Here is a 15115-nt window from a genome sequence, read left to right as displayed (position 1 = left end):
GAAGTTAAGAGAGGTATGTCATCGTTCTGACGCTCGAAGGCATCCAGGACACTTCCCCTTACTGCACATATAAGTTCGTGGGATTTTTACAACGGACATCCTCTGTTTTCAGGTCCTCAACAAGCATTGTAGCTTTTCGGAACCATACAGCTCCGCCTAATCCTTCAGATCAATACCTCTCACCGGTGTTCACATACCTGACTGATCCTAAATTCAGGACATGTCTACAAGCAATCAAACCCCAACGACTCGGGCGGATATTGTGAGCGGCGTCCCTCCCGATATCCTGACGGCAATGCGAGGAGGACTTCGTGACATGGCCAATATCGAATACGAAAGGCTACTCAAAGCTTCAAGAGAGCATCAGATACTCTTGACAAGTGATGAGATTGATCAAATGACCGTTCACCATGCCCAAAGTATCCCACTTCCGTCAGAATTCAATATGAAGAAAGTATATAAACCGAGAATCAAGGAATACGTCGAAAGGTTGGAAACCGTTGGCAAAGTGGCTGCCGATCTTCATCCCGATACTGATGGACGAAACTTGACCGAGAGCGCAGATGGCCTGTTGGGCTCACAGGATCTCGAGACCGTCGCAACCGAGCTGGCTACAATCCGATCCAAGAGCGTGGAGAGAGTTTCTAGCTACCTGTTCAATAAGGCCGCCATTTCCTGTTTGGCCGAGATCGAAGAAGGTTTTGCTAATCTCAAGAGCAAGACCGACGCCAAGGTTTGGAAACTCATAGATAGAGCGACGGCAGGGTGCAGATCCGCAGAGCAAGTTCTGTCTGATCTCGGTCGCGGCATGACCTATGAGTTGATCTCCCAGCTCAACCAGAAGATAGAGGCACTGGGAAACTACGATAACCCCGGTGTCAAAGACAAGGTTCAAAGCTCGATCCAAGACAACCTGGATTATACACTTGCAGCTGGGGAACCGCTATTTTTTGGACATCGATTAGGAGATCTTAGGAAGCCCAATCTACTATCATCAGCCTCATTCAAAGAGGTGCGGGCAACATCAGAATCCATCAGAGATGAACATGAAATCTCAGTCTACAAGGACAGAAGAAATCGGAAGGCAGCATTCAGACACAGGCAAGCCAAGAAGGACAACTCCGTTGGAGAGAACTCTGTGCTACAACAAAGCTGTCTAGACGATTTGACGGGCTGGTTGAATGAGAATCGATGAGAGCTCAACCTAAGGGAGGATCCGCCGTATGCCCATGCTTTGATGCAATATGTGAATGACACGGTCTCAGACATGCAATGGGAACATTCCAAATGGCAGGACACTCAAGTCACCGAACACGGTCGAAGACTAGTATACGCCCCCGAGCTTCAACGTCTTACCCTGCCCAGCGAAAAGTACGACCACATGATGAGTATACTAAAATCCAGTGGCGAGAAGGACAGCAAGGCTAAGGAGTTGTGGCGATCAATCAAAAGAACTGAACTAGATCATATTGTGCTCATGAAGAAGGCGGAAACCATCTCTCAAGTTGCTCCCCGATCAATGGCCAGGGAGATCCAAGCTCAAAGAGCTCAGTTGCTGGACTCAATCAATCGGGATGCGTCATACACCGTCAATACGGTACGATCAGCCGCTCGCGCTTTCTTGGACAAGGCGAACTATAATCTGCTCATGCTGAGTGATATCTCAGGTGTCCCCACGAAAGAGCTGATTCAGGGCGCTGCCAAGACCACAGGCAGATCAGGAAAGCCTCGCTTGACAGGGACTGTAGTCACGGACACTATGGCTTCTGGAAATTGTTATCTTGCTGCCTCCAAACAGCAGTACCAAGATTCATTTAGCAAATACGCCGAAACTTCACATGGTGAGAAGACTCTATGGTCCGAGTTTGAAGCCATCATTCCGGAGCTAGTATCAGGGGCAGACCCAGAAGGGGAGGAACATGAAAGCGAGGGTGAAGAAAATGCAAAACCTCAAGGCAGCTCGGGTAAGTCATCTCCCCTCTATCATCCCTATAGTTACCTACAGACTCTGATCAATATGTACCGGATGATGCTACTGGTGTCTCAGCTGCTATAGAAGAGATGAAGTCCAATACTCTCCCTGGTGAGTTTTAACGAATTGTCCGAAAGTGTCAGCTTTACGGATGTCATTGTATCCTCTTTGCTCCGTGGGTCAGATCGTACTTATGCTCAAGTTTTACAAGGACCGCCCTCTAAATAGTACAGCCCGGTAAGATACGTTGAATAGCAGTGCATGTTTGCTGTTCATGTCATTCCGTCTATTCCAAAGTCTCCTGTGGGAATTTCTGGTCGTTGAGGAAATAGTGTGTCCTTCGCAGTACCACCGGATGGAGAAGGGTGCCTTTGAACTGTACAATATACCACCTGAGCATTGTTTTTCCCCCATTGTTTCCGTCACAAGAGGCAGCAATCCAAAGGTCTTCGGCTCTCTTCCTGTGCAGCAGCCATCAATCAAACTCGCACGTTCGACATGGGAGTTCGACTTTTCGTTGTCGAGCGCAACGCATAATCTGCTCCATTCGCCGCTCAGGCGCACAATTGAAAGGTGAAGCAGAAATCCTGCATTATATCGACGTCATCCATTGGTCGAGGCTTGAAGGGTTGAGCATCGAAGTCAACCGTTGAACACCGGGGTAGCGATAGCTCCCCGAATAACTGAAGGTACGAAAGCAGAGGATCTTTTGTTGTTGTTGTCCTTTATGTAGAAGCCCCATAGGGTATATCGCCTTCTGTTCCTCCAATGCCTGGTGTCTGATATATAAACGAGGCGCTTCAGTCCATTTTTAGTGTAGTGCCAGCTGTCTTCCACCCAATTGCCACTCAAACCCCCACTTCCGACTACTGCTTGAATTCATCGCAGATACAGTTCTTCACTTGGTCATCTCGTATAATATAGGGACATGGCGTCGGAAGGCGAAGTAACCATGGCTGACTTGGCAGCGGCCATAGACTTCAACTCCCGTGCTGTCTCAGCCGCTATTGAAGCTTTACACCCCATTGCCACTGAGGAGTACAACAGGCTGACGAAAGCTGAGGGAAAACAAAATTTCACTTTCGGTGGATGAAATTGATCAATTAACTTTACATCATAGTCGATTGATCTCTACTCCTTTAGGTCCAGATCCAGAGACCGCAAAATTACAAGATTTGAAATCTTACTCTACTGGTTTGAAAGGACTGGAAACGCTCATTAGATCACACGAGCGCAAATCCTCCACACGCTCGATCAATCGTGGGCTGAAGGAGCTTATCAGAGCTCTGTCGAATTCCGAGGACGGTCAGAAATCGAGGTCAGAATTAGCAAGAAAGATAGCAGATGAACGATTATACGGAAATGATAAGCTCTCTTCGTACCTTGCTCGAAAAGCTGTCTTGGGCCCAATTTCTGCAGCACGAGATGTTTTCGATGCAAGAAAGGATAAGCGTTTAACTAAACATATCACTAGAGCCTCCAGTGCTTGCGCCACAGCTAACACTAACCTCTCCGCCTTGGATGCAAACATCTCTGGTAAAACTCTCTTTGATTTTCGGACCAATTTAGAGAGATTACATGATATACAGGATACGGACCTTCGATCTGTAATTGCCAAGCATGAGCGAAATGTGTTCGAGGGGATGATTTACTCCTGTCGGGACAAGTATGAAGGTTCTCGTTTGAAAGATATCCGAGATACGGGCTCGGATCCCTCATCATCGGCCAACGACATTACCGCTAAGCTGAAAGACATGACTCTCGAACATCAAAAATTGACAAGAAGGAACACCCAAATTGTGAAGGCTGAGCATCAGCAAAGACTGAAAGCCAAAGACATCGACGTCGAAGATACTTCACTATTGAAAGCAAGCGTGCTTGAACACATGAAAGGGCTTCTGGATTGCAGCGAATATCAAGTCGTGCTCGATGATGATCCAGGATACCATTCCGAATTGCTACAATATCTCAAAGAGAATTACGAAAATATGCAATGGGAATTATCCAAATGGTATAGTAGCCAAGTTGACATGTATAAACAAGCTTTTCCTACACATAATCTTGATGAAACCAAAGTCCCAACTGAACAATTCAAATCATTTATGAAGACTCTCAATTCTGATCAGACCAGAACTCCACAAGGAGAGCTCGCATGGGTAATAGTGAGAAAAGAGGAATATCCGAAACTTGAAATTATCAACCGGGCATCGAGTATCATCTCACATGGTGTACGTAGAATAACCAAAGATATTCAAGCTGAAAGAACGCGCTTGATAAACTCACTGAATCATGATGCTTCATACCAGAATGAGCCCGTAAGATCGGTGGCACAAACTCTCTTGGGTATAGCCACTTACGATCTTCTCAGTGTTAGTCATACCGGTGAGATCGAGGTGGGTAAGTTGAATCGCGGTAAGGACGCACATGCGAAGAGATCTAGAACTACCGACTCAGTGAAAGATACAGTACTCCTGGGAAGTGATGATTTAGCAAGTGCTACTGAGGGATACCTAGCATTGTATGCTGATTACCTGAACACACCTTTTGGGAACAAAAATCTTTGGTCGGAGATCGAAGAAATGATACCTGACCTCTCGGCACACTCTAATGCGTCGAAAGAGCAGGAAGGTCGTGAATTTGAACAGGAAGAGGGTACATCATCTCGTACAGGTACGCCCTATACTACATGACTGTTGAAGGGTATCTGACTGATATTAATGGCTCTCACTTTAACTGTAGATCCCGCAGACGTCACTGAAATGTCCCATCCTACCGACCTAGACAGCTTTGAGGCTGCAAGGTCTTACGTTCCTCCCAGTGAGTACTTTGACAGCCAATCACTACTTGGGAATGGTAACGACTTCACTGACAAGTAATGTTCGCCATAGTTCGCAGCTGGGCGGATGTGGTCAGAGATTCCATTGGCAGCTAGGAGAAATGGCAACAGTAGCTGACACAGAGCCTTCACGACCCACTGGTCCACGTCCATAGTGCATGTGCATTTAATTCGATGTCTGATTCGGCTGAACATGACTTCGTACCTGGAAATCGTCTTGGATGATCAGAAAGGCGGGCATCCTTTGGTGACGGGAAACTCCTCGACATGTTCCGCCCGCATCACTCGTCACCCGGGCTCGAAGCTCGATGCTCGATGGCAAGCAAAGGCTATTGTCTATTACCGCATGCAGCAGCGTTCCGTCTGTATTCATAATGGCAGTAACGCACAGACCCCGCTATAAGCCCAGGCAGGTCGTGTATACCACACACTCGAAGCTGTCCTCACCATGCGAGTGAACGATAGTGATAACCCAGCACGATCTGTCAAATCCTTCCTTTTGAATTCATACGAGTACCATGCTATATTCATCAGCTTTCGCTCAAAGCTTCTGTCGTCGAGCTCTTGAGCTTTCTATCATAAGCCTAAAGAAATACGCCAAACTCGTTACCCGCAATGACCAACAGCAAAACCAAAACCTCCTCCGAACCTGCTACTTCCACTAAAAAAAATAAAAAAGACGCTAAGAAGGATGGGAAGGACAAACAGAAGTGAGTTATTCCAAGTTCCAACAGATCGCTGATTTTTAGCTGATCTTGATTATGTCTTTCACACTATCAGTGCATCTTCCGGAGGTAGGTATAAACCCTTAGAGTATCGCTCGTCAGGATATCAGCTGACGACAACCTCTACATCGATGAATTTTAGGAAAGACCGCAGCTGGAAAAGGCCAAAAATTAACCGCGGGTGCCAAAAAGAAATGAGTAGAGGTATCTTTCAGCAAATGAAGAGATGGTAGCATCTTCATTTTGTGGTCTAGAGAACGGCCAATTGGTGTGAGAAGCTGGAGCTACCTTTTCATATTCTGTGTGATAGCTGTTATCGCGAGAGTCAATATCCATATCCCATACCTTACCATATGATACCATGCATGTGTACATATATACATTCCCCTTGGACGGCTTGTGACCTTGTTTTGAGGCGGGCTCGTTGTACTTTCGAGCAGTATTACTATGCAAACTGTCAATAGAGGATAAGCGGGCTTCGGATGAGCGGGGATATCTCCGCTTCTGTAACAAGGCTTTGAGTCGGATCGGAAGGAAATGAAAAAGGGGAAAAAAAGGGATGTCAAGGAGGTGGAGGTCTCCGATTTCCCAGATCAGACAACGAAAACTTCGAGATGCAGACTACTGCCTTGCCGCAATGTACACAAATCGTTCACAGTTCCATCTAATCGAGTCCATGTCAGCTAGACTGCTCTCTTCACTACCCATCTTACGCCTTTTTCATCGATACCAGGGACTAAACCAACCTGCGCTGTACTCGAGAGCGGACTTACGGTACAAATGAAGATACCCATAACATCAATCTAATAGGTCACTACACTCATTCTCACGCACATCCTCGTTTGCGTTTCAGCAAAATCGATCATCTATACCGTCTTGCACATCTAATCTCAAAATTAAAGCTCCTGGTCTCCCATCAACTCGCACTGAGATCCTAGACATACGTCGAATTCAGCGAATTCTTGCTGGAGATAATACGATAATACACACATAGCAAGATGTTGACTAAAGCGACGTATGTCACGGCATACTTCCCGTGTTGTATATCATTGTGTTGACTGTGCTGATCACCCTTCTCATACCTGTAGAGCTCACATTCGTCCGTTCATCCGACCATTGCAATCTTCTGGTGCTGGTCCAGATCACTTCACCGCCAATCCTTCGCTCCTGCATCATCTTCCCTACGGCGGTTCTGGAAACTCCTTAGTTGCTCAGGGTCCGAATCCCACTCAGACTGCTGGATCAAGTGGGAGTGCAGGCAGGCATGGATACGGTGGGAATGCAGGAGCTGGAGGAGGCTATACGGTGAGCATTAAGCTACCACATTCCTCTAGCAGTCCAGGCCAAATAGCTCATCAGTTTTGACACTTTAGGGCCATGCCAGAGCATTCCTTTCCCTTCCTCAGACAGCTTCAGTCGATCCCTCATTAACACTCTCCAACTCAGATGACAACCAGTTGCAAGATCAGTCATCAAACAAATCATCCTTACTGCTCAAACATCGACTGTCCAAACGAACTCGAATAATCGGTCCGAACGATGGCGTCGGAAGGGAGGTAAGGCGGGAAATCGAAGGTAGAGCTGGAGGTAGTAAAGTCACCGTAATGGAGTTGGAAGGATCAGAAGAATTGGAAAGATCAGAGCGGCTGGGATTACCACCATCAAGTGGTAGTAGAAGACGAAGTTCGATTGCTTTCCCATCTCAAAGCGTAATCTCCCCTCTTGCATCCTCGGAAGCCTCATCTTCCCGTACGCCTCCTCGACCGTCCACACCTTCTCGTCAACCACGAGCTGGACTCACTCGATCACCATCAGCTGTAGAGATATGGCAAGTCGGTATACCTCAGCCGAGGGGTCGATTAGGCTTGAGATCGCTGTCGACTCGATCAGACATACCGAAATCTCTAGAAGCTGAAGATGCGCAGCCATTGGTCTCAGTCATACCCACGAAGGCAACGAGAGTGCTTGGTCAGCCGAATAGGGTGTTGATGAATCTAGCGGGACGTGATTTACCAGGACGTAGGCTAGGTATAGTCAGAAGGAATTCAACTGCGGCGGTAGAAAGAGCATCGTTGGATCAACCTCCTGTAGAATTACTATTACAGCAGCAGAAGAAGGAAGATGGATTAGCTGGCGAGTCCAATAGAGGATCAAACGAAGCCGCTATACACGATGCCATATTGGCAGCTAGAAACTCCGGGGATGTAGCACTTCTAGAAAGGCTGGTCCAACATTATAGATCGCCTCGTACCATCTCGCCTTTCTCCCAAGATCAACAAGCTGGTGATCCCGCTTTATCGCAAAAGTACCCACTGTCAGAAGGTTATTCAATCAGAACGTACAACGCATGTCTCAATGCCCTTGTCGGTACCCGAAAGTCAGGTCAATCTATCGCCGAAATCCTAGAAATCTACAACGAAATATTAGAACGTGATCTGATACCGAACAACGTCACTTACGGATTTGTCATCCGAGCATTGGCTTTACGTGCTGTGGAGGTATCAGAGGCTGTCAGACTATGGGAAGAGCAAAAATCATGGGGGGAATGGAGAGCTTTGCTGCTTGGACCTCAAACATGGGATTTCGATGCTGCTGCTGAGAAGGACCGACTTTTCAAATCATACGAAGCTGAAGGAAATCTACAATCCGCTCATAAACTCTTCAGAGCTGCTACTAGAGTGAATTCGGCTGCTGGATTCCCATTATCCGTCTACGGTACTCTGATGGATGCAAACAGTAAAGAATCGAATCCGGACATCCAAGGGATGTTACAGATCTTCAGCATAGCTCACAGGTTTAGGGTACCCGGTACTATCAGCTTGTACAAGCAGCTCTTCCGAGCCCTTGGTGCTGCGAAAGATACCAAACAACTTGAAAGTGCTTGGCAAGATTTCAGACAGAGTTCGGAAAGCGGCAATGCCCAACAGAGATGGTTAGATACCAATCCACCATCCAAGACGATTGATCCTGCAATGATCCCCCAAAGAGTCGACGGTATACGGCACCAAGTGTGGCATAGTGCTATGAGCGCCTTCATCGCTGTGGGGCAATCTTCAAAGGCTCTCGCAATCCTCGAAGAGATGGTACAATCTGCTACATCCGCTTCCACCGAAGAAATCGATTTTTCAAGGCCGCCTGCTGCCACCCATCGAACATTAGGTCAGTTCATTGTCGATCTTGCTCAAGCCGATGAAATCGATCTCGCCTTGGAATGGTGCGACAAATTCCACTCAGCGGACTACCTCGAAAAGCTTCCACCACACAGATTGACGTTGGAACATACTTCTGGCCTCGTCGATGCTCTCGTTAAAGCTGGTCGAATAGATGACGCTAAAAAAACCCTGGAAAGACTTTCTTCGCATCTTGGTGAATTCAACACGGCTGCCAGTAAGACGACTGTCGGAAGGAGATTATGGAGAATCTACTCTGTCTTGGTAGTACGAGCGACCGAGGCATCAGGTCAGGAGAGAGAACAGATATTGGATGAGATCAAGACTTTTAGCGAAACTGGTACTATTCCCCTTGATATCTTGGTTGTCAACAGACATCTCGGGCTGCTTGCCAAATGTGCAAGGTGGAATGATATACCCCTGGTATTAGAAGGTTGTGTGATCCGAGAACCTCTCAGCAGAGATATGCAGTCTTCTTTCAGTAAGACACTTTTGGCTTTGTCAGAGACCGAGATCCCCATCAAATCGCTCTTGGCTCTCGCACAACGAATGGTCACTTTGGGAGTTCAGATCCGGTCAGAAGTCGCTTCAGCCATCGTCGCCAAGTTCAACGCCAGAGATATCAATGAGAAATTGGACATTCCAAGTCAAGATCTGTTTGTTCTCGTCGAATCTTTCGCTGCTCTGCCTAAATTCCAGGTCAACGAAGGAGATCACGATGATGCCTTCACCTACCTTCTCTCGGTACTCGAGAACGTCAATAAAGAGGATGGGTCTGTTTCGAAATGGAAGAACAATGTTGCCGTCGAATCCGTTATCAAGTCTATCACCCACCGGTTCGGAATTGAGAGATCTAAGCATCTCCTGACTCCTGTGTTTGGCGAATCTGAAGCTGAACAACTCACCGCGCCAATCATCGGTTCCCTCACATATTCATCCTCCAGTGGTTCACCAGTCTCCAGCGACTTCACTCTCGCGACATCTCCTTCCAGCGCTACCACTGCTTCCTCGGCTGGTCAACCAGAATACAAACTAAGGATTGATAAATCACTTTCCACCTCCATTGAAAGAATCACGCACCGAAACCCACCTATCAGGCCATTAGATGCTTATGATCTAGTCAAGCAAGGATTGACTCGACATGCCGTACCGTTCCCCAATACAATTTGTCAGTTGATCGACCACTTATCGAGATCAGGCGATGAACCTAAAGTCAGGGAATTGTACTCTCTATGTCAAGTCATATTGAATTCGGTAATTAGACCAGAGCATCAAGCTAGTAATTGGCATCAGGTTGAAGATGCCATGTTAATTGCTTGTTGTCATTTGGGACACCTCGAACAAGCGGGTATGCACCGTGCAAGAATCGTAGAAGCTGGTATGGCCCCCTCGGCGGATGCTTACGCAACTATGATTGCCTCTTCAAAAGATACCACCGACGATGCGCTGGTAGCTAGAGAACTGTTTGACGAATCGCAGATGATGGGTGTAAAACCCCATTTGTACCTTTATAACACAATCATATCGAAATTGTCGAAAGCGAGAAAGGCGGAGACTGCTCTGGAACTGTTTGCTCATATGAAAGCTCAAGGGATTAGACCTAGTAGTGTTACGTATGGAGCTGTTATCGTGAGTCCATATCCTCTCTCTGACCAATCGAGTCACACATCGCATACTTCACCTGATGTGACTTCATCTCGTGAGACTACGTGAGCTGACACCTAATTTGCTCTGGTTAGAACGCCTGCTGCAGAGTTGGCGATGCTCAATCTGCCGAAACTCTCTTTGAGGAAATGGCCAGTCAACCGAACTTCAAGGCTAGAGTGCCACCATTCAAGTGAGTCATTTTCGTTCACAGCTCGTGGACTCTATGATGCTGACGTTTATTGTAGCACCATGATGCAATTCTATCTTCAAACGCAACCTAATCGGTCAAGAGTTCTCCACTATTACACCCTATTACAACGGGCCCATGTCCCTCCTTCAGCCCACACTTACAAACTCCTCTTAGATACCTACGCTACACTCGCGCCTATCGATCTGGAAGCTATGGAGAATGTCTTCGCGCAGATCCAGCAAGATAGGAATGTGAAAGTTCAGGGTACTCACTGGGCCAGTCTTATAACCGCCTATGGTATTCACGGAGACAACCTGGAGAAGTCAAAGGAGATATTTGAAAGCATTTCTTCGAATGGCATCAGAGAAGCAGTAGTGTGGGAAGCTATGCTCAACGTTCTCTCTCAAAAAGGCTCAATCGAAGATCTCGAATCAACAAGGGAGAAAATGTTCAAGTCCGGTGTTCAGCCTACTGCATACGTTTACAACGCTTTAATCAATGGATATTCGCGATCGGGTGATATACAAAGAGCAAGAGAAGTTTTCGATTCAATGGGAGATTCAATCTCCGGAGTCGCTGCGCCAAACAACCATCCCATGCTCCTTACTTCCTCTGGACATGTCAAACCCAATACTCAGACTGAAATACCAACTGGCGTGGTATATAGGGAACCATCGACATATGAAAGTATGATCAAAGCCGAGATAGCTCTTGGCGATAAGGAAAGAGCCAAGCTAGTCTTAGATAAAATGGAAGAAAGGGGGTATCCTCTAGCGGTGTTTTTGAGGGGAAAGAACGCTTATGATGAAGGATTAAATATTCTGGGTTAGGTTGAGCAATACTGTACGAAAAAGGAAGAATTGACATCACCACTCATAGAAAATATGACCTCGATATGATCTGTTTGTTAGGTCATTCCAACTTTAATTGGAGAATGTATGGTGTGTAAGATTAGTTTTACCTTTCTTTGAATTTTCTTTAGGATAATATATGCATAGGTACAAAAGCTTGAATTGTATTCCAGGAATATGCTCTGTCTTATAACGGCCAAAAGCCTCAAAAACTATTCTTTGTGGGTTGTTTGAGCTGACCTTGGATTCGTATATTCCAATACTCGTCAAAATCGTCAAACTCATCATTCATCTGTTCTTTTGCCAATTCCGCCGATCGATTGACATGCTTCACCAACCAGTCTGCCCATCTCCTCTTCCGGTCTTTGTTCGATAGGTTGTCCCTCAAGGTAGTTTGCCATAGTTCACCAGGATGATCAGAGAGGAATTTTGCTGTTTTGACCTTTTCCTGAATCCTCGACTCGTTTTCTGGCACAGTGTCTGTTTATTGAGAAAATCGTACATTATCGAGTGTCTTCTGATTCATCTTACGCTGTTTATTCAATATATCTTCATAGAAATCCTCATTCACTCTGGAAACAAATTCGTGATCTACCTCTTTCCACCTGTTCGAGCTGGCGTCGAATGATGATCCGTTGATGTTCACTGTCATCTCCAGATGGGGATCTTTTACAGGGTCTATGATGAAGGTGTACCTTGGATCTAATGACTCACCAATCTCGTTGATAGTGTACAAGTCCAGCGAAAGGTTAGGCCGTCCAGCATCTGATTGATTGGTAGTGGGATCGCTGGAGAATGATTCTTGGGTGGGCGTTTTAGCTTGATCTTCAATATCGCTCATTGTCCTAGGATGAAGGAAGTAAAGACGGGATAATCAAAGTAGGCTTGAAGCAAACCTTGCATCATTAGTGCCCCATATATAGATCATAATTTGGGGAAGAGTTCCATTGTTGTATCACTTGATGCTATAAGTATGAGTCATCATGGGCGAAGGCAGAATATGATATACTCACTTTACCGATAACGTCTCACTTCGTACAAAGGATTCTCCGCCGATTGATAGGGATCACATACTGAAGAAACGTATTGCGAATTCCAAATACCGTACGTTGCGATGAGGTGACTGTGGCGTACAAGAAGATTCATTTCTAAGTCGTGTCCCTACGCTATCGCTTCTGCTGATCACTGAATCTTATATCCCAAGAAATGTCGTATGACGTTTTACTACTCCTAATCGATCCTCTATTCAGGTCATCCCGCCACATCAACGCTTTATATTGAGCGATACTGTATCACTCAACATCCTCTTCCATTCATTCGTGCTACGTTTACTGAAATACTTTAAAGCACTCTCCCACAAATCTTTCTCATCCGAATCGAAAACTAATCTATTTGATGGCGCTTTCGGATCGAGGTGTAGTATACCTGAAAACGCAGAACTCGGTGAACTGCGTGTCGATGATGTAGATGAAAATGACTGACATTGAGAAAGGGAGGGGTCGGAAGATTTGCTGTTGTCTTTCTCCATAGCTTTCACATATCTGCGAATGAGTTCAGGTCTAGTAGCTTCTATAGTTCTTGAAAAACTACCTTCGACACTCGCAATAAAATATTGGTCGAGCTCGCTGGGCTCTTGAGACTTTGTCAGCTGCAGGGAAGGTTTCAAGGGATCAAAGAGTATATCAAAATGGGTCTTATCACCGCTGGAGGACATGCTCAGTTTTAAGGAGATTTCTGTCTCAGAGGGCTTATCAGTGAATTCCAGGTCGTCAAAGCTCCAACATGATGATAGAGGACTCTTGGGTCCTTCTCCTTTCGACGCTGTTCTGGACATGTTGGCTCCTCAAAATCAATGCTTTGTGGATCGTTTTGATTTTCTGTACCCTGGGTAGCTGATTAACACATCTGGCACAATAGCCCACGTACTCCAGTACTTATGTCTCATGCGCAGATTGGAAAGCAAAGAAGAGCGATCCATGATCAACCGGCAGCGGAGAAGAGAGAACACGTAGGAAGGTGATTCAGGATGTTTTGTCATACTTCACAATCCTTTGTCCTTCAAAAGTTCCTGGTGTCCATAGAGCAAGGTCTGGTATGTCCGGTTTTGAAGCGTACTTGGGTAAGACTTGAATTCTGATTGATTCCGCTCAGTAGCGTATAAAAGACGGTGTCGGGTGCGGCTTGCGGCAAAGGTTCAGTTGAGTGTGGATCAAATTGAACATGTGAGTGTCCGTAGCCAAAGTATATGCACGAAGACTGCTTGTGTTTGACAGGTTAAAAGGGAAATGCACGATGTCTGATGACAAGTCGTGGCAATGGGCAGAAACCCGTTTGTGCAATACAAAATCATGAACACAGTCTGGCTGGCTACTTAAGAGAATTCAATGCATCATTGAGGAAAAGCCACAGAAAATAAGGTTTTTCAGGCATGTGTGACACGAATTTGCAAGGGCATCAGCGGTAACATGACAGCCTTAGTCGGGTGTCGAGTAGTAGCACTATGCTGTTGCCCTCTAATTACTGCCAAATCGGCTCAGACCTCAAGCTTGCTTCAGGATGGAAGAAATGATACTTCCATCATCTCTGACTATCACTCCTATAATTCCGGTACTGGGATTCCTCACTTTACTCACAGAGCTGATGCCCGTACCATACCCTTGATCTACCAGGCCTTTAGGTTCTGAGGGATCATCATTTGACAAGAAGTCAATGAGGGTTTTTGCCGCATCGAATACTTTCTTCTTGGGATCATCCTCGCTCAAATTATCTGTATACGCCAAATAGCCTCTTGGGAGGTTGATTGCTTGAGCTTGCGACATTCCAACGATATCTTGAAGGACCAGAGGATCTTGGAAATCAAACTTCAAGATAGTTCCTTTTTTGGCTGGCTCACCCGCTCGGTTGATTCGGGTTAAAGTGCATCCTAGCGTTCGTGAGGTTTTGAAAACGGACGATGATCTTGATCCGGTGTTCGTATTGACTCTGGAGTTTCGAGATGTCTCTGCCTCACATACGGTTGAAGGCAGACTGTCACGAGTGACCGCAGAGCCCGTTGGCGTTCTTGTATCACCACCCATATCTGATAAGTGATAATCGGTGTTACGGGTTCCTTGGTCCACTCGCATCCTTTTGTTTGGATTGAGAGGGATATCATCCTCATCCTCGTCAGACGATGTGTCGATACGGATAGGATCCTTGACTCAATTTCTTGCGCGATCAAAAGATTCAGTGTCTGGTTGAGAACGGTCTTCAATAGTCGCACTTGCGTACTGCCAATTTTTGCTCGTGTAAACTGACATTGCTGCTTGACTTCAGTATAGGGCCCGGTGGAGTGAGCAGGAGCAGCGAGAATGCGATAATTATTCAGGAGATATAATTAGTCTTTCGAGAGTTCCTATTTCCTAGTGTCGTGGAGATTCTGTTAAATGGAAGAGGGAATACTGTGATATGTCAGCGATCGGCATGATAGTTATATGTGGACTTCGTCATACTAATCGAAATTGTTTTAGCACAGCTAACGACACCACAAGTTCCAGGTCTTCCAGGAAGCGGAAAAGAGGCTAGGTGTCTGGCCATAAAGGTCCCCCTTGACCTGGGCAACAGAGCAAAGGAGCTAAAGATCTCGACCTTCTTCGTGGCCTATTTCATTCTCAAGCTGCTACCTGGAATCGCATACAGACTTTGCTGGAGACATCCGTCAAAGGAGAGAAGAGAGTCTCTCAGC

General features: G+C 46.1%; 7 protein-coding genes across 7 annotated transcripts; 4 read left to right on the top strand and 3 right to left on the bottom strand.

Moving 5' to 3' along the window:
* Window positions 1-220: 220 nt before the first annotated feature.
* I203_101078 (uncharacterized protein) lies at window positions 221-1195 on the top strand (the record flags this gene model as incomplete). The annotated part of the gene is made up of 1 exon (XM_019146035.1): window positions 221-1195. The coding sequence occupies one exon, from the start codon at window positions 221-223 to the stop codon at window positions 1193-1195; it is 975 nt and encodes a 324-aa protein (XP_019004594.1).
* A 72-nt stretch (window positions 1196-1267) lies between these two features.
* I203_101077 (uncharacterized protein) lies at window positions 1268-2200 on the top strand (the record flags this gene model as incomplete). The annotated part of the gene is made up of 3 exons (XM_019146034.1): window positions 1268-1964; window positions 2006-2083; window positions 2157-2200. 3 exons carry the CDS (start codon window positions 1268-1270, stop codon window positions 2198-2200), a joined length of 819 nt encoding a protein of 272 aa, XP_019004593.1.
* A 724-nt stretch (window positions 2201-2924) lies between these two features.
* I203_101076 (uncharacterized protein) lies at window positions 2925-4904 on the top strand (the record flags this gene model as incomplete). The annotated part of the gene is made up of 4 exons (XM_065516803.1): window positions 2925-3057; window positions 3116-4642; window positions 4712-4789; window positions 4861-4904. The coding sequence occupies 4 exons, from the start codon at window positions 2925-2927 to the stop codon at window positions 4902-4904; spliced, it is 1782 nt and encodes a 593-aa protein (XP_065373621.1).
* Window positions 4905-6531: 1627 nt separating this feature from the next.
* I203_101075 (uncharacterized protein) lies at window positions 6532-11370 on the top strand (the record flags this gene model as incomplete). The annotated part of the gene is made up of 6 exons (XM_019146032.1): window positions 6532-6548; window positions 6622-6838; window positions 6907-7216; window positions 7325-10332; window positions 10443-10540; window positions 10596-11370. 6 exons carry the CDS (start codon window positions 6532-6534, stop codon window positions 11368-11370), a joined length of 4425 nt encoding a protein of 1474 aa, XP_019004591.1.
* Window positions 11371-11596: 226 nt separating this feature from the next.
* Window positions 11597-12232, bottom strand: I203_101074 (uncharacterized protein; the record flags this gene model as incomplete). Its single annotated transcript, XM_019146031.1, has 2 exons — window positions 11597-11871; window positions 11923-12232. 2 exons carry the CDS (start codon window positions 12230-12232, stop codon window positions 11597-11599), a joined length of 585 nt encoding a protein of 194 aa, XP_019004590.1.
* Window positions 12233-12655: 423 nt separating this feature from the next.
* On the bottom strand, window positions 12656-13225 carry I203_101073 (uncharacterized protein; the record flags this gene model as incomplete). Its single annotated transcript, XM_019146030.1, has 2 exons — window positions 12656-12816; window positions 12874-13225. 2 exons carry the CDS (start codon window positions 13223-13225, stop codon window positions 12656-12658), a joined length of 513 nt encoding a protein of 170 aa, XP_019004589.1.
* Window positions 13226-13931: 706 nt separating this feature from the next.
* I203_101072 (uncharacterized protein) lies at window positions 13932-14516 on the bottom strand (the record flags this gene model as incomplete). The annotated part of the gene is made up of 1 exon (XM_019146029.1): window positions 13932-14516. The coding sequence occupies one exon, from the start codon at window positions 14514-14516 to the stop codon at window positions 13932-13934; it is 585 nt and encodes a 194-aa protein (XP_019004588.1).
* Between the last annotated feature and the right edge of the window lie 599 nt (window positions 14517-15115).

This window comes from Kwoniella mangroviensis (genome assembly GCF_000507465.2).
Source record: "Kwoniella mangroviensis CBS 8507 chromosome 1 map unlocalized Ctg01, whole genome shotgun sequence".
Lineage (NCBI taxonomy): Eukaryota > Fungi > Basidiomycota > Tremellomycetes > Tremellales > Cryptococcaceae > Kwoniella > Kwoniella mangrovensis.
The sequence above is the reverse complement of the archived record's forward strand: the minus strand, read 5'-3'. Positions and strand labels throughout refer to the sequence as shown.